This window comes from Orussus abietinus, unplaced genomic scaffold, assembly GCF_000612105.2.
Source record: "Orussus abietinus isolate OABI.00-Male unplaced genomic scaffold, Oabi_2.0 scaffold218, whole genome shotgun sequence".
Lineage (NCBI taxonomy): Eukaryota > Metazoa > Arthropoda > Insecta > Hymenoptera > Orussidae > Orussus > Orussus abietinus.
In genome coordinates this window covers 126,139-149,610 of record NW_019394389.1, presented here as the reverse complement: position 1 = coordinate 149,610, position 23,472 = coordinate 126,139, and the positions used below count along the sequence as shown (strand labels likewise).

At 36.6% G+C, this 23,472-nt stretch overlaps 1 protein-coding gene across 1 annotated transcript in view; it reads right to left on the bottom strand.

Annotated features, from left to right (window-relative positions):
- Nucleotides 1-22,983, bottom strand: part of LOC105699945 (protein shisa-5) — a 31,883-nt gene extending 8,900 nt beyond the window's left edge. The window contains exons 1-3 of the mRNA XM_012425399.2: nucleotides 22,602-22,983; nucleotides 9,458-9,617; nucleotides 5,665-5,795 (exon numbers count right to left, since the gene is read on the bottom strand). Coding sequence (XP_012280822.1) covers nucleotides 5,665-5,795; nucleotides 9,458-9,617; nucleotides 22,602-22,656 — 346 coding nt within the window. The 5' untranslated portion in view covers nucleotides 22,657-22,983. The remainder of the gene's footprint in view (nucleotides 1-5,664; nucleotides 5,796-9,457; nucleotides 9,618-22,601) is intronic.
- Between the last annotated feature and the right edge of the window lie 489 nt (nucleotides 22,984-23,472).

Below are 23,472 nucleotides of genomic sequence, written 5' to 3'. Positions count from 1 at the left end.
CCACGAAGAGCACCAGCCGACACCTCAGGAAACCGAGAAAGCAACCCGAACGAGGAAGGCGGCCCGGACCTGAGCGACCCGAAGCGACGCAGCAGGGTCGACGGCCATCTCGGCGACCGGACGATGAGGCAACACGTGGGTCCTCAACGCGATCCCACAGGGTTCTGACCTGGCTCGCCAAACCCAGCGAAATATCGCCCGCCTCTATGACCTCGCCGCGGCAACAACCAGCGACTCCACCCCGACGTCTCCAGTCGAGCAGGTGAACTCTACGGCTACAACACCGAGAGAGCGGACCCCGGAACGCTCCGACCGTCACGAAAACCCGCACTCCATGACGACTATACAAAATGCGACCACCAATAAACAAATAACCATCAGTGAAACAACCGAGAAGCAAGATAGCAGACATCCCCAAAATAAAGCAAACATAAGAAACTCCCAAATCGTAGAACAAAAAGCGAAGACCCAAAAGATTACAATAAAAGAAACCTCCAATAAGAAAGGAAGAACCGAATCATAGGATACTAAAACCTTTAGAAGACTGGAATATCTGCAGATAATATCAAATTAAACGAAAAATCCTTCTAATCATGGTTAAAGTAATCCAGTGGAATTGTAGTGGCCTAATTTCCAGAATCAACGAAATCCTCTTAATAGCCAAAAACGCAGATATTATCTGCTTTTCAGAAACTTAGTTAACACTAAACCTACCGACGATTTATATCCCCATTGCAGATACCATTTAAGCCGGTCAATTTGACCCGCCGGTCGTAGGTTTAGCGTTAAACCCGTCAGAAAAGGTAAACATCAATGAATTCAATCTCATTAGAAGGGACCGGATCTTGGTATCTCTAGGAGTTCTAATAGGAATTAAAACAACCATCAATTACGAGGAACTAGACCTAGACATGAACAACAATCATACTGAAGGTATAGAGATTGTAGGATGTCAAATAAAGGAAAATGGTACCGCAAAAAAGCTCGTGATATATTCTGCCCACATTCCCCCAAACACTGTCCTCTCAAACAGCAATTGGATTAAATTCCTGATACATCGAAAATATAGACCTCTCCAGTAGGATAATTATCTGTGGGGACTTCAACGCCCAAAACCCTCAATGGGGCTCAAGCAAATCAAACAGAATGGGAAAGAAGCAATCTTAAACACGAATTTGGAGATGATGAAGGACCAAGAACAAGGATAGATATTAACCCTTTGCACTCCGCGCCATCCCATTTAGACTTAAAATGTCCCCTCAGAGGGGACAACGGAGTGCAAAGGGTTAAGAATGAAAAGAGGACCAGTGCCCCGGACCTGACCGTCGCAACAGCGGAGAGAGCCTCCGAATGGGAGTGGAACACAATGGACGATTCCCATGGCAGTGACCACCGTCCGATAAGAATAAATAATGGAACGAGAAACCTAAGACTTACGGGAATACAATTAAAAGGCAAAACAAGCAAAACGCATCTTACCCAAAAATAGAAGAGAGAGCTTCAAGAAGTTCGCGGAAGAAATAAGACTGGAAACGAGCCCCATTGTCATATTAAACCACAAAAAAACTCAAAAACAGCCATGTATTCAGAAACCCATCAGTATACAACAAAGAAACGAAATCCCAATTGAGGGACACAGTGAACAAACTGCCCCCTCCGGCGGCAAATTTTAAACCAATCAAAATTATTAGGGACCACACGTCAGACTATTCGGTACGAACGCATCCATGGCGAAGTTAAAACAAATAGTAATGTAGACTAATGTAATACTAATGTAGACTCAATGTAGACTGTAAGACTTCAACATAAATATAAATGTCGGTAATGGGGCGTGCCAGCTTATGTTACCACTTAAGTATTCGGAATAGTGCTACCACCGAAAAGGGTATACATGAATTTTATTTTATCGTCGTCGATTAAATATCTCATCGTCTTTCATATCACCTTAAGGGTCTCACGGGGTTGAGCTGCCTGACGATAGCATATTCGCCCATGTTTCAGAGTCGGGCCAGTCGCGGAGCTCACCATGTGACTTTTCATACCTGGCACTCACTAAACAAATTAAAGCAGGCCGCTCGAATTGAAATATGATCGTAAAGGGATTCGCGATCCCTTATTCGGAGCAGATAATTTGCATGGCGTGGATAATGGATGGAAACTCCGTCAAGCATGTTATTTATGTTACATTCAATATTAAATAAAATATGTCAATTTCATGTGTGCTTTATTTACGTGTATTTTTTTTACATTCCAGTCGAATAAGATTGGCTTTAGATTTTCTGGAAAGGGTGGTTGAATGGGATTAGTTTCCTGGTGGGAGTATTTAGTTTGTGATTAGAACCACGAGGGAGCGCCGAAACTCGTATACGGAAAAATACATTGTGGCCTTATGGGACCTTCCGCTCTATCTAATCCTCTTTGAAACCGACCTTCAAGCTCGACAAAGTCCCTGACCCTATTGATATAACCTCACTTTGTCAAAATCCGTTAATTACATTTTTACACTGAAATTGCTTCTCTTTTAAAAGTTTTTAAACAACAACTACACATTAAATTTTGAAACCGACCTTCAAGCTCGACAAAGTCCCTGACCCTATTGATATAACCTCACTTTGTTAGAGTCCGTTAATTACATTTTTACATTGGAATTGCCTCTCTTTTAAAAGTTTTTAAGCAACAACTCCACATTTAATTCATTGGAATTCAAGCAATGGAACCCTTGAAAAAGAGATCTCTTTCCATAGAAATCCATAGGAATCTGTTATTTGCTGTCCTGTCATGGCATTAATTCAAAGGGTTAATCTGCCATAAAAATTAGATTTGTGATAATTTATTATACAACCATATTATCAAATTTCGAATATTTTTCCCACGTCATTATTTCTTCATGACTCCACAATGTAGCAACATTAATGTCATAAATTGCCAATCTTTGAGGTTATTCTTCATCTTCCCGAATGCTAAATTTCATTGTCCATACATCTTCAAAATCCTTTTAAAATCGCTTCTATTACATTTATTAGAGATTAGCATACAAAAAATGAATAATCTAATCTAAAAAATTACATTTTTCAAAAAGTAAAGCTTATTTTATCACTACTTATTGAATTACTACTAAATTCAATTCCAAATTTAAATATTACAGTCAGGATAAGTTGTTACTCGGCTCAAGATGGAAAAATAGCCTTGGCTAGTATGATCCTTTAACTATAAATGTATGGACTGTTAGCTGCCAACTTCACACATGTTGCTAGGATATCAACGCCGTCATGAACTAATAAATAACGATTTCATTTACCCCGGAGTTCTAATTTAAATTCTCAACGAAATAGATTTGCACTTAATTAAGGAAAATGGACTACTACTGATGGGTTCACGGTTGTCATTACACAATATAGAGTAAAAATAAAAAGAAAGACACAAAAATACCATTATAAGGTAAGGGATTAACCGATCACACCAGATTCAATGCTATCTTATTTTTAAACTACCTTTCATCTGCAACGTCAAGCTGTAAAGTGGATTTCAAAATATATCAAGAATTAAGTATACGTGGAATAGCATTTGGAAGTAAAACTCCACAGGTGCTCAACAAAATTATTTTCGTTATAAATTTCGGGACATCTTACCGCTCTGAACCCAAATGAAAAATGCATAGAGGTAATGTTGTTCCAAAAGTAGCTTATTTTGTAGTATTTCCTTGACTTAAAGAACCGACCCCATGTATTATATTATCTCGATCGAAACAATTATATTTGAATTTCCCTCCTTTTTTCTTTAGGACTCGGACCTGCACTACATTCATGTTGGTCTCGCTTTTCGAGCTATTTATGCATGATAAAATACGAGCAGTTAGCAGCAGGGGGGTGACACTCTAATCGGAGAAATTAAATTGTGTTTGCAGCGCCATCTGACCTAGTAGACGGAAGTTAAGAACTAATTTTGCGCTTGCGCGTTACTCATTAACCAATGACATTTGTATTATTTCTTCAGAACCCTGTAGTACCCTGGTGACGTCTATGATTTTCATTTTTTACTTTCTACTCAACCTACCTTCTTCTGTTTATTTAAAATTTTCATACGCTTAATCATCAAAATTTGAAATAACCTGTAATAGCAGTAATAGATTTAATAATAGAGAATGTAACAAACTTTAGCAATAAATAATTACTAGAAAAAGTGTGTTTTTATTTCTGTACGAAAGAAACCCAGGACATTCAATGCGTTCCTTATTACAAAAAAAGGAAAACTAGTTCTCATTTCGTTCCCAATAACGTATTGATTTTGTAAATATATTTTAAAGTTGCTATAAATTATCATCGTTATCATCGAATAGAAATACAACGGAACACCGTAAGAAGGTATATTTATGTACATATATAGATATATGTAACTTGGTAAGTAGAATGTAAATGACATTACTATGGGTTATGTTTCTTTGAAACTCATAGATTATTAGAAAAATTTTTAATTTATCTCATTATTATTCATATTTATTCATATTACGAACCTGATCGATCTGAAAATAATGATTTCAAATCATATTGCATTAACTTAAAATTTATCATTGATAAGAAATGATTATAACTGAATTAAAAAGTTAGAATTTGGAAAGAAATTATTATATCTGTGAGATTTTCAGCTAATAAGTTACCTAACCTTATTAACTGCAAAATTTACAGTAATATTAGATAATTTTTTCTTAAATAACAGTTTTTGAATTTCATTCAATTTAAATTTATAGCGGGAAATTTGCTAGTTCATACTTCCGGTACTATTGATCCAGAGGTCGCTGCAAACACTGGTCTCGAAGAATAACATGCGAGTGTCAGCCCCCTGGTTAGCAGTCCATACTTACATAGTCAAAGATATCAGCCTGTCAAGAGCAAGTGGCAGTTATACTGTAAAATTTATATACAATATATTTTGAACGCTTGATTCCAAAATGGTTGTTATTGTCACGTGTTACCGAACTTTATTAACCTCTCTGTATTCTCACGCCTGTGTATTCGTACGACCCTTTGAATTAAATAATATTTGAAAATAATTCCCGGAGGCTCGAACTCAACTCGAACTCAATTTAAGCAATTACATTTGTTTGCGATTTTATTATCGCCGACAAATTTATATTACTATATGTTAACTTAAAAAAAAAAAGAATGCACAAAAAATTAATGACTTCCAAAGTTTTGAAGAAAAGTATAGAGACTAATCATATATAAATTTCAATTTATGCAACATCATTATCCAGAAACAACCACAAATTTTCCATTATTTTCCGCATTGACTAATAATACTTAGTTATCACCGTTATAACTGAAATTACTTTTATATTAGGACTGGAGATGTATTCGTTAAATAAACATTTCATTAAATTAAGCTACCATGCAATGGTATACAAATAATACAAAGAAAATATATGCTCAGTTAAAAAAAATATGGAATATTAAACTTCTACTATCAGTATCAACGTTTGTAAAAAAGAAATATTTGTCTCGGCTGTCTCTGTTACGAAAAACAAATATTCTTTGAATAATAACATAGATAAACTATAGCGTCAATATAAATAAAGAATTACAAAATGGAAGTAAATTACAGAATTTTTCATCTCAACGAGAATTGAATATTATTAAATACAAGTCTGTTTTCAGACAAAGCCCTTACGACCATAAACGGTGCCGCGATGGCGCCTGCGATACCATGGGCACCAGCTGCAGCATAAACATGAGATGCAGCATCCGATCAACAACACAATAATAGTTGCTCCTATTATTATGGGTAGGAGGATCCCCAATCTGTAAAATAATGAAAAAAATCAGTTAAGATATTTTACCATATCTATTAGTGAGTGATGAAATTAGTGCATTTTGACGGAAAGTTTCTCCTGTATCGACGCACGAAATAACCGTTGGATAACGCTGTGAGACTGTGGTACGTGAAGTTACTGTGGGAACATGCGGAGTGGTATGCAACATTAGTGCTGAACCAAAGAATTCTGATGTCTCCATAGAAGCCCAGAAGGATACGGACGTTTGATGCTCGATAAATAGTACGTTAGCCAATGGATGGCGGCGCTGTAATCATCTCTCCGTCTCTCAATCTTACGGCGATATATAGCGGATTGCATTCTTTCTTTCTTACACACAGAACTCGCCTTTCTATATGCATCTCTCTTCCTCCCGTATGAAAGATACTGTTGGCTAACACATGCGATATCTTTTCTACCTCCACTCCTGGTTTGTTAGCCAACTTTTAGAATATCAAGCGCTGACTAGAGTTCGAAAGTTCTCGGTAACATTAAATTGGAGAAGGTAACTGTGAAACATACCGTAAGTCACTGGGAACATTGAGAATTTAAGAGAACGTTAATTTTGTTATTTATACTTTAGGTTTCTTCGTTTAAATAACTTTTTTTTTTCAATCAACTTCAAAGTTCAAGCTATAGAGTAATAATTACTATTAGAAAATATTGATTATAGGGTCGTATTTGCCTCCAGCTAAAAATATTCACGTATCTACAACTTCACGGAAAATTCCATGCGATTTGTTTCAAATGAACTGATATTTCATTCTGCGACGAAGCGAATGGGAGGTTTTGATTGGCTACGGAGAACGTACAACGGAAATTCCCCTCTACGATGTTTCTCTATAGCTAATCGAAACCTCTCGTTCGATCTGTTGAAAAATTCAAATTCTCATAATTTCTCGATAAAAAAGGCTTTGGAGAAATTACCGATAAGTTACCGGGAATTTCTCTTCGTTTCTGACGTAACTTACTGGATTTAGAACTCTAGCGCAGACATATGATCTGAGCTTCTATGAAACTTCTGAATTCTTTGGCTGAACTCGTAGGGTAATGTTTGCTTCTGTCTGTTAAGGGAAAGCTGAAGTCGACAGTCACTCCACAGACGACGCGAAGTATTACGATCAGTTATTACTTATTATTGCCTATTCTGTATTGAAATTCGAATAAGTTTAAAGAAAACGTTGACAACCACTCATCAAATACTGTTCAATTATGTATTCTCTCCTAGATCAGTACACTGTAGTATATTTATTATATTAGAAGGATATAACATTGTCATCTGTGTTGATAACTCCGAGCTGAATATTGTTCATTCTTACGTGTGTTGTAGGATTTTGAATGACACGTGTAAAACGACCACTGTTTTTTTTTTTTTCGTTACAAAATTATTTGGAATTGGTTCATTACAGATTTACCATTTTTTTTTTTTAATAGATGTACGGTCATTAGAAACGTGAGCAGATCTCAAGTGCTTTTATTTGGACATAGATTTGTCGCAAGTGACAGTTTGAGCGATGATAGAATCTACAAAGTTTTATTTTTTTTTTCCAATTTCAATCGGAGGTCGATTAATCTGTTAGCTATATATCATTTTGGAAAATCATTTCGCATTTTATCAAGCCTATTTTTGTGAACTCGGAAATCGTTTTTCAGCCGGTAATAGAAGGTTCAGCATTAAGAAACTCAGTAGAATTTTGCACCAAATTACAAACACATGCATAAATTCATAGGTATAAATCTACGTCATATACAGAACTCGTACTCACGGTTTATATAGCGCTATCCTTGTCGAGAAAGGAGTCGAAAAGTCCTGTACTATTTTTTCCTACAGTGCATAAATTTCCTTTAATAATTAATTGAAGCACAGACAATAAATCACGTTCCCGAACGGAACGCATAGCGGAGAGGACGCCGGGAATGCAGCTACGCCGCAGACAGCCGAACGCAGTCTTACCGGCGTCCTTTCCGCTATACCTTCCGTTCGGGAAAGCCATTGATTGTGGGCTGTACTTGAATTACTTTTTACAAGGAATTTATGCACTATAGGAAAAAAATAGTACAGGACTTTTTGACTCCTTTTTCAACAAGAATAGCGGTGTATAAACCGTGACCGAGTTCTGTAACACCCTGTATATGCGCGAGGTCTTTGCGCCAAATTTCGGCCCTTCGAGCGGATAAATGTTTATAATTCAGTTAATAGAATTTATAATGAATTCACGTTAGGCATAACTTGAAAACGTTACATTCCGAAGCCCCTATAATTTTTTCAGATTTTTCAGAGCCATCTGTCATCCGCCACGTTATTCCAATGATTTTCAAGATCACATTTTGCTCCGTCGAAATACTCGATCCGTGACTTTAAAATGAAACGAAACACGTTTATTTGTGCGCACAATTGTTGCTCTGTAGATGATTTTATCAAATTTGATTTTGCATGCAACAATACACGAATTTGGCAAAAGTGATTGATTTGATGCCTTTTGTGAGCTCAAACGTTATTTTGTGGAAACATTATCATAAAATAATTCTGCATGAAACGATGAATTTGCCGGTGTTTTTTTATTTTACACAGAAAGTGTTTTTGTGAGGGTTATTTCCCTGAGGCAATGAAGCTCATAAGTCACTTTTTTGTCTTTATCACGTTTAAAGTGAAGTGAAAAACAAAATGGCGTCGAGCGCTCATATCTCGATAAATATACAATTATTAAAAGCTCTAACATGAGAAACGAAAGTGTGAGGACAATTGGACGGCAAGTTAGAACACTTTGGTAACTGATAAACTGGCATTTGAGCGGGATAAAGGTAAAAAAAATGTCTGACACGCTGCTATACTAAAACGATGGTAATCTGAGGCCTCAGAGTGAAATTTCAGTTGATACGGAAATCACAGACGGCGCAGGGTGTCACTCTGCAGTCAATTAGGACATTAGAAACCATGAATCCAGAGGATTTCTGGAGTTTTACTTCAATTTCTTTATAATTATTATACGAAAACGACAGGTGGAATATGCTATTTAGTACAATACCCAATATAATTCGACACACTTGTCAATATAGAAACGAACGTCAGCAGCGTAGGTATTTCGAAAAATCTTTTTTAGCGATATCGATCAAGTTCCTCGACGTGCTTCACATCACCTTAAATGCGTATTCCTCGATTACTAAAGGGTACTAAATTGTTGGGCGACGCTCCTGAGATTTTCGTTTCTCACATCAGAGCCTTCGAAAATCACATTGATCGAAACATAAGAGCATGACGTCATTTTGGTTCTGGTCTGGACTAATGGTAAGTAAAAAAAAAATGGTTGAAAACCCCAATTTAGAAAACGTCAGTATATTACATACTCCCGAATTATGTGCTACAATTGCAGCCAGTTCAGTGGAATACCTTTCAAAAAAAGTCTTATTCTATTTTACTAACTTGAAGGAGGCTTTACTTCATCTTAAGGTGGTTCATAATGTTATCCCGCTAGAGGTGTTCGCAACTAGTAATTGTCATGAAAGTAGATCTTACAACCCTGATTGAGTTCGCATGTTTGCTCATGAGACAATTTCTTTACAGTTGCAATATGACATTTTTCAGAAAGATAAGGTATGAATATCTTAAAAACAAGTTCTTGCAAGATGAATAAGGAGCAATAAAATAAATACCCAGTTTTCAGAGCTTCTTCAGCATTGCAGCAATAGAAACTCTCAGTTTGGATGTCTATACAACAATATTCCTTGTCGGAACTATCCAAGATTGGTCTCGGACAACTCTTGATGATTCGTTCAATGATATTGCTGCTGTGTCCTAACTGGCATTCCATTCCTAAACAAAAAATATAATTATGGTGAGATGTAGGATGTTTTAAATCTCAACAAATTCCAAAATTTTAATGTGTAACATATTTCAACTTTAATTAATAGAGTATGAAAAATGAATAATGAAGAGGTCTTTCGTTTATGAGATGTATGTACCCTGACGGGCATGAATGCCTTTCCATCATGCATTGGCATACCATATATGCAGGGAAGGCATTCATGTCCCCCACTGTACAGTAGGCACCCCCACATCGGAAACATAGAATGAAACCAATTGGAGAACTTAGTGCTTCTTTAGTGCTACTGCCCTGATTTTAGTACTCCACCCCTTATCCCAAAAATTGATGGTGGTGCTGAGTGAACGTTCACTCAGCATCCCCACAGTGCATACTTCATTAAAGGAAAGTGTTACGTCCGTAAGAAAAATGCGTGTAGTAATTAGAGTACATAGTTATAACTTCACGAGACCTCGTACCATCCTGGGAATTTTGACTTTCTCCGCTTTCTCACGGTGTGCATTTGGCCGCCAAATGTTGTTTGCCTTTGTGCGAAGGAACCGAACTTTCGCGAAGGGTTGGGTAAACAAGACCATAAAAAATACCCTCGGACGGTACGTGATCTTACAAAGGCATGGTCAAACCGTACTCGACCTGGCTACCCTTTTGCTACCCTCGTTGCCGAAGTCGTGGGAGGCGACTTTTTTGGGCATTTCCGCCAACGAACCAATCACGTAAAACTTAGAAAAAATTTGTTTCCCTTCCACAACGCGGTAACATTTTTCTGAGGCACCGCGAGTCCTTGCGTGACTCCAAAAGGGATACTCTGCTTTTTACAACGAACGAAGGAAGTCCTCGATTCTCATTCAGAACAACGTAACGCGAAGTTGCATCCCTCCGTACGCTTTATCCCAGTAGAAGTCTGGTTTAAAAACAATGAATCAGAACTACTAGGAGCTGTTCGCCTTCTGGCGTGCAGTGCAAAGAACAGAAACATTGACAGAAAAACGAGTACGCAGTATTTTGGTGCTATTTTAGTGCTCTAGAAATACCGAAGAACCAGATCCGAAACAGCACCCCTTTCACCCGAAAACTACCCCCGATCGTATAAACTTCAAAACAGAAGAGGTAGAAATAATAACATTTTGCCCATTCCCTTCTTGCCTTATTTTGGTGCTATTTTAGTGCTGTATGGATATCCAAGAGCCAGATTCGAAAGACTACCCTTTTCACCCCAAAACTACCCCGAATCATAAAAGCTCCCAGAAAGAACAGATAGAGATAACAAAATTTTGCACGTTCATTTCTCGCACTATTTTTATGCTATTTAAGTGCTCTAGGAATATCCAAAAGCCAGATTCGAAACACCGCCCCTTTCATCCTTAAACTACCTTTAGCCGTATGGATCTCAAGAGAGAAGAGACCGAAAACCTAATAGTTTTACTATGCTGCTCAATTTATTGCTACTTATTACTGTACAAGTGCATTACATGAATATCTATGTTCTTAAACCTGACATTGTCACTTCAGCACAATTAAATAAAATTTATTGCTAATTTTTTTCTGTTATTGCGTAAGAAAAACATTGTTTACTCTTATACTTTCCCAAAAAACGGTGGAGATGCCAGCTTTATGTAAAGCTAGCATTCTCACATTATAAGAATAATAATAAAGCAAATATTTATAATTGACGTATACACCAGAATTTATTGCTAATAGATTACTCACAGATAAGCCAAAATCGATTCTTTTGCTCACCCCCGACTGGGTATGCCACCACCCTTAGTGCTAGTCGCAGCATAGTGAGATGAAAATTGCGAGTAAAGGATGACTCCTTCAGGGGAGTTATTATTGCTAATTAATTACTCCTAGGAGGACCAAATTTCGAATTTTGTATACAAGCCTTACTGCGGTATGCCAACCCTTATGATATCGCCGCAACATGACCTCCCGAAATGGCGAGAATTAAATAAGTCCTTCACATGAGAAATAATTACTAATTAACTATTCATAGAAGAAACAGTCCACTATTTTTTTGCTTCATCTCGTAGCTGGTCTTGCTACTCCTCGTGATTAATACAGCAATGCCACGTATAAACTGTATCAAATGATTAATTTTTTAATGTGAAAATCAATTTCTAATAAATGCCTTCTATATGAATTAAGCCACGATTTTTATAAATAATATCCACCCAGATTAGTAATGGGAGGAGGTTAGGTTAGTTCCATGGGGTGTCTGCCTCCCCCCCGCCGCCGCCACCGCACGTTTCCATCGGGAATTTTCTAGAGAAAGTATAACATTTTGTTATTTCTGTCCGTGGAAGATGATATTTTTTATGGAAATTATAATGTTTCGCCGTTTTGCCCCCGGGAAATTTCATCGACAGGTTGTTTAGTCGTCACGTGTTTTGCTAACTTAAATTCGTTAACAAATGATAATTATCCCCAACAAATATCTCATTCAACGGACAGAAATAACAATATGTTGAACTTTTTGAAGGGATTGTTTACCCCTTCCGGGGGGGGCGAGATTTTTGAGTTTAACCTCTACGAAGAGTTCATAAATAGCTCAAATCCTGCGTTGCAATATTCTAGAAAAAAATTGCATTCTATGAATTGATATGTGTGCCGGTAGTACGGGAGGGGGGTTTACCTCTTTCTGGTGGTGCGAGAGGGTTGTATTTGGACTCGTTGTAGAGCTCATAAATAGCACATAAATCTGACATACTTAATTTTTTATTTTGACAATTTTTTTAGGGGTGGGGCTGTTAACTTCAATGGAAGCTTTAAAACACCCCCACCTAAAAAAAATCATTTTCTCGTAAACGGTAAGAGTTCACAATTTTTTTCTGTCGCCTTTTGAGAGCTCATAAATAGCTCACAAATATAGACCGGAAGTTCAAAATTCTGGATATGGTGGGGGTGCTAGCTTCAATGACCTTACAATTTTATGTGGCCACTCTGCGACGACGTCATAAGAGTTAGCATACCACATTACGGGTTGTGAAAACAATTTGAAATTGAGATCTTCTAACAAGGAAGGTACCTGAGGTGTCGCCCTCCGATTTTGTTCATTTTTAAATATGTTATAGAGGACTAAAATCTAAGGGACCCGTATTTTTTTTTATCGGCGGATAAACACTTTGAGGGGGTGAAATCAGGCTTCAAGGTTGACCGTGCAAGGGGGTGAGTTAGCTGTTTCATATAGAAGCACTCGACCGATTTTCATGAAACAACCGTCAAAATGTAGGGAATGAAGAATTATGAAACATGCATTTGGAATTTTTAGAAAAAATTCATTTTTAAAGGGTGAGCCACCCCTTTGAATACTTCTTTTACCCCTTACGCTAGCAGTAATTGCTTTATCCAAATGAAACTTGGTTAATTTATAGATCAGAACAATACAAAAAATGTTTCATTTGGATAGAACAATTACTGCTAGCGTAAGGGGTAAAAGAAGTATTCAAAGGGGTGGCTCACCTCTTAAAAATGAATTTTTTCTAAAAATTCCAAATGCATGTTTCATAATTCTTCATTCCCTACATTTTGATGGTTGTTTCATGAAAATCGGTCGAGTGCTTCTAAATGAAACAGCCAACTCACCCCCTTGCACGGCCAACTTTGAAGCCTGATTTCACCCCCTAAAAGTGTTTATCCTCCGATAAAAAAAAAAGCACGTGTCCCTGAAGGAAATATTTCGAAGAGGCAAGGCAAATTATCGGAGGTCCATGGGCGGACCTATTCCCAGAATCATGGGCGAGGAAAGGCGAGAATGTTTACAAGATATGAGCATGGCCTAAACAACTGATGCGGCTAGACCAAGACGGTCCCTGCAAACAGTGGACGGGACGGCACTTGGTCAAGGATCTTAGAACGGAGCACTTGGATCCATTTTTTATATACGCCACCTCGAGAATCATATCTACGGTTTTGAACAATAATCCAATTAATGTTCTGTAAATCTACAACAATATAGACTCATTAACAGTGGTTTCGCTTCGGTAACTTCATCTCCTACATCCCTTAGATTTTAGTCCTCTATAACATATTTAAATATGAACAAAATCGGAGGAGGACACCTCAGGTACCTTCCTTGTAAAATCAATTGGCCTCGGAATCCAGAAGTAAGCTGTCCAATAAAGAGCTTCCATTAGTTGGTTATTATCTAATTTTGATCTTTTAATTTATACCCGCATCCTAACCCGAACTTCTTTTTAATGGCTCCGTGTTTCTTGCGTGCACCCCCCGACTCTACCGTGCCGCATGTAGTCCTTCGAGGATTCTTGCAAGGCTTAGCGACCGGCAATTGAAGCTTTTCCGCTATTTTCCACAGCCGAGCTTGGACTTCCTTAGCCGGGATTTCCGGAAGGCCCGCGGCATGTTGAAGCATGCCTGACACCCTTAACAAAATTTAAGCGGGTCGCTCCTATCGCCAATTCAAATTTCCACCGCCTGGGTTTAAGATTAGGATTTTCATGGAGGGGCCACACGGATTACCAGTTTGCAGAGCGTGGGTGCGAGTAACCCCAATTTCCCGTTGCAACATGTACTAACTTATATAGTTGATACCTATTTGTTCTATACGAAGAGGACTTCAGCGAATTCAAAGCACCCCAGCGTCACTACACATGGGCAACGATACTAAATAAATAACTAGTAGGTATGTGCAAAAGTTTTGAACCGTTAATCGCGGCAATAACAAATGATGAACTGTCAATTTGCAAAGGTAAACGTTTAAGGTATAAAGGGCAGAAGAAACAAGTTACGTGTAAAATGATGCATTGTATATATCGTAACAAAGCTTCGACTAAAATAAAACGGTTATCTTTTTTCTCGTAGTATTTTAATAAAAATGACAATTTTCTTCCAGTAAATTCATTTGACACGTCTTATACTATCTACGGTTGAATGACGCATTACTTTTACGCATCCGCAAATACAATATTAGTTAATATGCCCATAACATGATGCCTCTCTGGTCCCTTCGAAACCACACAATTTTGTAGGCTATCAATTATTGTTAGGTCCCTACCTAACATTTTATTTTAAGTAATATTAAGAAAGACGCTAAGCAACGCGTCTCGTGCTCCGAAACGCTCCTGGAGACATGCTCTCTCTCGTTCTTATCTCCCCTTTGTTTATCCGAATACTTCCGCACCCCAAACTAGATGACAGCCCTGGGAAACGTCAAACATTTAGATTCTCTGGAAAAAGACACTTTCCACCTGTTTCCCCTTCGACCTGTCCCCAAGCCAATCACATGAGACATTTCCCTCCTCAATCTTAAAAACCCACCAATAAGCATCCTCCTCCGCGCCTAGGAACATCCTAGGTCAGTATAAAAAGGCCCGCTCCGAAGGGCTCGCTCTCTGATCTACCGAAGTTTGAACTGTCTCCATTCTGTAACTTGCGTGCAAGGCACCTGTAACTCTCGGCGAACGCTAGTCCCCTTGAGTTGACCGAGTCTACGAGTCGTTCCTGTAAAACCGAGAGGCATCGAAAATAAAGTATCTTCGTTACTTTGCTCGACGAGGTCTTTGGCTGGTTTCAACCATCTGGAAGCGAGTCCCCAAAAACAAACCCACGAGGCACGGTCCGATCGACATCCTCGGGTAATCGCTATCACCGCTCCCGAGTAAACGATCCCCGACCTAACACTATCCGGTTAATATCACAGACGTATAATATATGGACCGCTCACTCCCTATACTTGAATATGGCTGTGACTGCGTCTAACAGAACGGCGAGAAAACGAGAACAATTGCGATCGGGTCTACGCTTATCTGCGTAACATGAGTGCGCAGTAAAGTAATTTGCGTATGTGCATGTGTGTATTGCTGTCAACCGTCAAAAACTTACTGCGTATTCCACCAGCGCAGAGAAGCGTAGACTCGATCACGACAGACCCATTGAGTGCATTCAGAGGAGAAAAGCGGTTACCGATTAGTTGGGAACATGTTGCGATTTTCTGCTGAATGGACTGTTCAATGATCATAATATGGCGGCATCCAGTGTTGTGTAACCTAACCTCCTTATAGCACTGACTACTAATATAATTATATTAGTTATATTAATTATATTAGCAGTCAGTACTTACAGTACATGTACGTCGTGTATTATTTCAGCTACTTCATTACCTGAAGGATTTTGCACCTTTTCCTTACATACACCAACAACTTCTATACATGATATATTTTTAAAAAAATATTCATAACAGAATATAACGTCTGAAAAAAAAACACTCACATGTTCATGCTAACTTAATTATTTATTTATTATTAGTTTTTTGGTCTATATTAGGAAGATAGAATACATTAGATTAAGGTTAAGTATACATTTCGAAATAACGTACCATTTTATAACATTTTATGCACTTCTACACTCTCTACTACATCGTACCGAAGACCGTTCACTTCATACATTTCACTGTAATAATTGATCTCATTTGCCATCCTTGCTTCTTTAACTTGAAGCTACACGGTTTGAATTTGAATTCGATCTACCCAACACGTTGAGCGTAGGAAGCGTAGAAAATTTGTGATACATAAAATGGCGTCTGATCAGTAAACATGTTGAGTGAACGTACCCATTCAGCAGATGCAGCGCTAACCGATCACTCAACAGTTGTCTCCTCTGAATGCACCCATTCTCTTACCGTTCTGTCAACGACACACAATATGCGGTGCATATATTGTACGTACATGGTTAGTATACAGATCAGCACAGATTTCTGTAACTAAATCTAGATCGCTGACAGTGCTGTACGGACTGGACAAAAATGTGTCAGGGCTTCCTTCTGCCTTACCTCATTCAGGGTTCCATCAGTTACCGTTTGGGTACGCTGACCCGTACATTTTATAGGGATATTCTAGTCGAGTCGCGCTTCCCGCCCTCTGATGGTAGAGTGGGGAGGACACAGAGACGGGATTCGGTACGTCAATTCGACAGCTGCCAATATCGTTAACCTATTGAAAGAACACGGTTAACGATGTCAAGAGCTTCGGAATTGGCATACAGAAGCCTGCTACAAACGAGTCGAAATACTCCAGGCCTGTTTTTTTAAATTCTCGAGAACTCAATTTCGAGTAATATAACCGAGAATCTTACATAATCTGAAGATCTCCAAAGAACTTAAAAGAATTTAAGAGAATTCTGAGAATTTGTATTTAAATTAATTTATTACTTTTGTTATTAATTTTATACTGTTGCGGCATTTTTTTATTTAACTCGTGAAAACAATAAATGTTAAATGTCATCGTGTGACATTTGCACTTTCGCGATTTTGTCTGAACGCCTCAAGTTACAAACTACATTGCCCTCTTGTGCCTTTAAAAGGAAACCGAAATCAGATAAACCGGAAAAGGCCTTGAACTTTCATTGTTAGTGATCTAGATTTATGATAGAAATCTGTGTAGATTAGTACGTCCTGCACATCATATTACACCTAATATCACTTCAGACACTTTATCTTGATCCGATTTTTTCAACCGAATTCTAGCATCGTGGACACAAACTCTTAAGGCCTTACCCATATCTCACTTTTTTCGGCGCTTTTAAACGTCTTTTAGTTAAAGATGATGAGACCGCTGCTAAAAGATACCATACTCATATCTTCTTTTATGATCGCTTTCAATGAAAAGGCCACTTTCACGAAATGTAATATAACAACGTCGGAAAAATGTGACAACTGCGTTACGCGCATGCGCTCCGCGTGCCCAGCGCGTGCGTTTTTTGTATGCCAAAAGTTCAGAGTCTGCTGAACTTTGCCACGAAAATGGAAAGCGAATTTGACAGAATAAAGCCGGAACCAAAGCCCAATTTCTTGGTTAGTCAAGAACGACATAAATTCGACTTCAAAAGTCCCTGGTATTTATTTGATGCACTGTATTCACTTCGCAAACTTGTGCTTTGTAAAAAAATGTCGTTAATCCATTCGATTTTTCATGTACGATTTCGAGAACTAAAAGATGTCAAAATTTGATGTATGATTTTGACAACTAAAAGCAGTTTAAATATCCCCCTACCAACTTTTAGGGAATCGTCGCTCACTTTTATCCTAAAAGCGCTCAAAAAGAAGCTTAAAAGGAGGTACCCATAGAACCCTGTTATGTAACTGTTAGGTAAATGTTACGTTTTCGGAACTAACGTGTTATGTAGCATAAAAGTAACATGGAAGTAAGATGTTTGTTATTATTTCCCACTCAATAAGATAACATGTTATATTAATATTATAAGTTCAGTTACCTGCAAATAATATTAATTTTTCAAACATTTAATACAAAAAATAAAGCAATTTTATACAAAATTATACAATTTTTTTATTTTGTATTATTTTGTGTCACTTAGCAATAGTTAGGTATTATATAATAGATCAGACTTTAAATGAAATTATGTGAAAGACAAACTATCTGATTTTATTTAAAGACTAGGATTTCATTCGACTTGCAAACAATTACTGATGTGTATGCGCGTACGAAGTAAAATTACATTTTTTCATATGATTAGAAAAGAAAATATGACATATATTAATCTTATGACATTCGACAATGAATTATGACAATGACGATGAAGATGATGTAATAAAATAAATGACAGCACCAATGTAGTTCTGTTTTGTTACAAATATGTGCTGCATATAGACAGTAATACCAGGACAGTAACATAATGTAAGATAAGAGTAACAAAGTTACGCTACATTTATGTAGATATGATAGTAACAAATGTTATGTAACTGGTTAGCTCCTTGTTACATAACTGTTAAATTACGGCATTGTACAAATGGCAGGTAACTAGTTAGCTCTATGTTACGTAACTGTTAGCATGTTACATTGTAACGAACGTTATGTTATTTGTTAGTTTTAAGTTACGTAACTGTTATGTATGGTGTTCAGTGGGTATGAATAGATATTCCTGCTAAAATACGTCTTTTATGGCTTCTTTTAAGGACTTTCTATAAAAGTGATTTAAAAGTGATTTAAAAGCGAGACATGAGTAGAGTCTCTTTTAACAGTGCTCTAAAATACGTCTTTTAATGCTAAAAGTGAGATATGAGTAAGAACCTTGAATTTTGTAAATTTGACATTTAAAGTTTGCATCCAACTGGAGTATTTATGTACGCACGGCTGTTTATACATATACGCTTTTTACACTTTTGAAAATTTTTGTTCTTGCACGCAAAATTGCTCTTAACCTGTGCGAGGTAATGATGGTGAGCTAGTTTCCAACCAAATTTCGCCCCGAAAAGATATTGCTGTAGCATGTGCAACATACGTTTTTAGATATTATTTTCTGTAAAAAAAAAATCTGTTTTACTTGGAGCACATGTATTTTCAAACGTATTGATACCCCAATCCATACATAAATCTTTTTAAGTTTAAAATAATGCTAGGGACGATTAACATCATATAATAAAACAAAATTTACACTAATTATTAGAAGTGCCATTATGTCAGTCCACTCGACTTTTTGATTATGTACAAAAATGTTTAAATAAAGCCCAAGAAGAGACTTACGGCAACATTTTTTAATATCTGCCCAGGAAGTATAGAAAATTTACATAGGAAGAAACAAAAGGTTACTCAGATACTTAGTCTGACATTAGGATTAAAATAGTACAAGTTGTGGAAAATAGCATTTAAAGTTGACAGTGTAAATTCATCAAGAATAACAGGTGAAATAAATGAGCCCATCATTATGAAAGTGGTCTAAGTCAAAATTAAAAAAAAATGAGTTTATCAGTTATTTCACCCCACATTATTTTAAAATAAAATTAATTCAATGTAATTTTTTCGATATTGTCAAAAATGAACCATTAGATAGTGGTTGTAATTTCAATATTATATGGAATTCATTTAGTGTTAATTATGAAAGTTGTCTAAGTCAAAAATTTAAAGAATTGATATAAACATAACCTTAAAATAGCACGTGGCCCTCCTTGGCGCGTTTTTGAACTACACAATAAGCCGACAAATGACAATCAAAGGATAACAGAAACAACAATACTTTCCGGTCTACCTAACAATATATAGAATTCATTTTGTTCTATTTTGAAAGTGCATTAATTCAGTTGGGCTCTTCCGAACTAATTATTGGCGGAAAAATAATTTATATATTTTACCACTATGTCAACAGATAGCGGTTCAGTTAGCTAACTTACGTTAATGGCAACGTACTTATTATGTGAATACGTTAATTATTATTCAGATATGATGTGATTTGCAGATATTATACGACCACGTAATACTTCTTTAGATGATTCTAAATTCCATGTTTTGAATCTTTCACCTAAAAGAGGAAGACCAAAAATATACGGAAATATTAAATTACTTCCATTATACCCCACCACTAGACCAGTAACGGAAGAAAAACATAAAGATATTATGTGTTTACTACCATACATCCCTCCAGTTTTTCAGGAACATTTTAAGAATCTTAAAAACTCATAACGATAAAAGCCTAAAATGATAAAAATGGATTACTTTTTAAAAATAATTATTAAAGGTTCATGAATTATTTCATTAAAATTATTGTTTCTAATATAACTCGTAGTTTTTTATTGCTTTAAGTCATTCATAGGACATTCAGTTAATTTTGAAAATGGTCCAAGTCAATTCACACTTTAAAAACGACATTTTGGTATGAAATTCACACAAAATTTCATATTCATAATAAATTTCCATTAATCAAGAGTAATAAAATTCTAAATTAAAATGTTGCATAATATAAAAATATTTTTTAATTTATTCAAATGCAATGCATTAAATATCTCGAAACAAGAAATATATGATTTAGACCACTTTCATAATTATGGGCACAAATGTCTACTGCCAATCAGTCAATGCAATTCTCTTTTCGCTTTTGAATAATGATTTTGTGTTACTTTTCTTACCTTCTTAGCTCTAACTCATACCGTTTGTGTTACAGAATAAATTTAACAACTATTTTGGAACTGACACCATATTAGATAAGTGGTGTATTCTGCGTTTTCAACTGTAACACAATTAAAGTTTCAAACTTTCACGGTTTGCAAATTACAATTATGCACAAAACATGCTTTTATACCAATTTATAAAAAATAAAAACAATTTTTTAAAAGTTCATTGATTGCATCGACCCTCTAACGAACGATCAGCCTGGTCCCAAGAATTGACTACTATCTGTATACCCTTTCGCTTGACTGCCAAACTTGAAATATGTTCGAGAACATTATCTGGACCTGTCCGACTCCAAATTTAATTTGTGGCAGTCTTTTCATCTTTCTTGAATTTTAAAATGTGTCAAAAATGTCCAAAAATTTTGAAAAATAATTCTATATGTTTCTGTCAGAGAAATTCTTGGTCACACTATCACCATAGGTCCATAAACTGACACCAGTAAGATAAGGATCATCATTGTTATTATTGCCAGTCGTTTCATCGTTCCTTTAAATTTATTTCTAGTATAGATTTACGATACATTTTTTCTTCTTACAATCCAGTTGCAATAAAGTATTTGCCTAATTGATAACTGCTCAAAAAAGCTAGAAGATCATTTCCAAAGACATACTGGCCCTACCTGGGAAGAGCTTGAGAACTGCCTAGAATTTCATTAAAAAAAAAAAAGTAAGCTCAGTGACACTAATTTCTACAAATTGATGTGAAAGGTAAGGACATGTGTAAGAATGTTTTCACCTTCGTGAGATAGTTCTGAAAAAGTATAGTTGAATTCCGGAACTAAAAAGTTGGATCTAATTCTTCAAAAAATTATACAGTCAGATATGAAGGGAATATGTCAATGAGGAACAAAGACCAAGCGATTGGAGGTCCATGGGCGATTCTATTCCAGGTATTACTCAACAAATGAGGTCATTGTTATCCAAACACAAGATAAGGCTGAACTAAGGCTATTCTCAGAAGGAGTGGGCAGAAAAGGAAGTTTATCCTGGACTACAGATCCAAGTAGGTGGGCTCTTTTTGATTGCTTTTGTTTTGAAGCCTACACTAATATTGTCTCTTAATAAGTCACTGTATTAGCCTGCAAGATTTATGGAAAATATAAGGACTTTTTAATAGTGGATACACCTTAATTATATTTCCTACACATATTACGTACTTAGTCATAGTCCAGTAAAGAATTCAGAGTGTGCCTTTCAGTTTTAACATATAAAAAAAACTATAGTTCATTTACATCTAGTCCAAAACTATTGTGTTCAGGACTACTTTTCTAAAAAACATGGAAGTCCTACAAAAAATAACTCTTATCGCAGGTGCTGGCCATCTACCATACCCGATTATATCTGCCCTTTGTGCTCAATCATAACCATACCGAACATTGTTACTCACATGTTCCGATATTACTACTTTGTACCATTAGTTAATCAAAAATCATAAATAATTAATTCATTAAATATCTAAACAGTACAACAATTTGAGCAAAGTGGAAATCATTTGAGCATTGAATTGTTAACCCTACTTTACAGATTACTATATATTAAAGTCTTTAATCAGTGCATGCAAAACATTTCCACATATATTGTTATAATATTCAAAGCTGAGTACCAATGTAATGAGAAAAAAAGAATATATACTAAATTCTGAATAATAATCTTCGTCAGGTTTAGCAGAGCTCCTGTATATTTCTATCTCTCTCTGTGTGTGTGTGCGCGTGTGTGTGTAACGCGTGCTTTGGTGCGTACGCACGCGGTGGTGTGTATGACGTGTGTACATATACCTATGCATTCATGTATAGGGCTAACTCATTCTGCAACTCCATGGTGAGCTTCAATTGAGAATTGTGAATGTTTCCGATTATATACAAAAATTATGGAATTAGTATGGGAGAACTAATAAACTATCACAAAGAACCGGCGAAACTCGTTACACTATTCTCTGATACAAAAAATGTCATCCAATCTCCATACATAAACATTTACTGAAAAATACCATCCTACTAACTGCCTGTGTTCCATGCTTGGCTTACCACTTTGAGAAAAAAAATACTGTTTCCTTCAAACATACCATAAACCACACTTGTTGAGAACACGACGAACAATAAAGCTGCGATGCGAGACATTTCCACGATTGTGAATTTTTTTACTGAGTTGTCAGAGAAATGATGTGCAGCCTCGTCCGTCTCTAACTTAATGTTAGGATGTCTAGACCACTGATTTCTGCACGTAGAAGACTATGTTCATCCGTATATTCACGATCGTACCACAGACCCTGAACTGCTCAGGCCGATTCCAGAACAATGAACATTAGTCGCACCCACCCGTTTCTCCGCAACGTTCTGACCATAGACTAGAGAGTTGCAGAGAGTGCCCCAAGCGAGGTTGGGAGGTTGCGTTTGGTGGTGCTTGGCAGCTCCTGCAGCGGGAATCTGTACTTCGGTGTCGGTATTTATCGATATCGGTAACTAGAGTTCGAAAATTCTCGGTAACATTAAATTGGAGAAGGTAACTGTGAAACATACCGTAAGTTACCGGGAACATTGAGAATTTAAGAGAACGTTAATTTTGTTATTTATACTTTAGGTTTCTTCGTTTATATAACTTTTTTTTTTCAATCAACTTTAAAGTTCAAGCTAAAGAGTAATAATTACTATTAGAAAATATTCATTATAGGGTCGTATTTTCCTCCAGCTAGAAATATTTACGTATGTACAACTTCACGGAAAATTCCATGCCATTTGTTTCAAACGAACTGATATTTCATTCTGCGACAAAGCGAATGGGAGGTTTTGATTGGTTATGGAGAACGTACAACGGAAATTCCCCTCTACAATATTTCCCTACAGCTAATCGAAACCTCTCGTTCGCTCTGTTGAAAAATTCAAATTCTCATAATTTCTCGATAAAAAAGGCTTTGGAGAAATTACCGATAAATTACC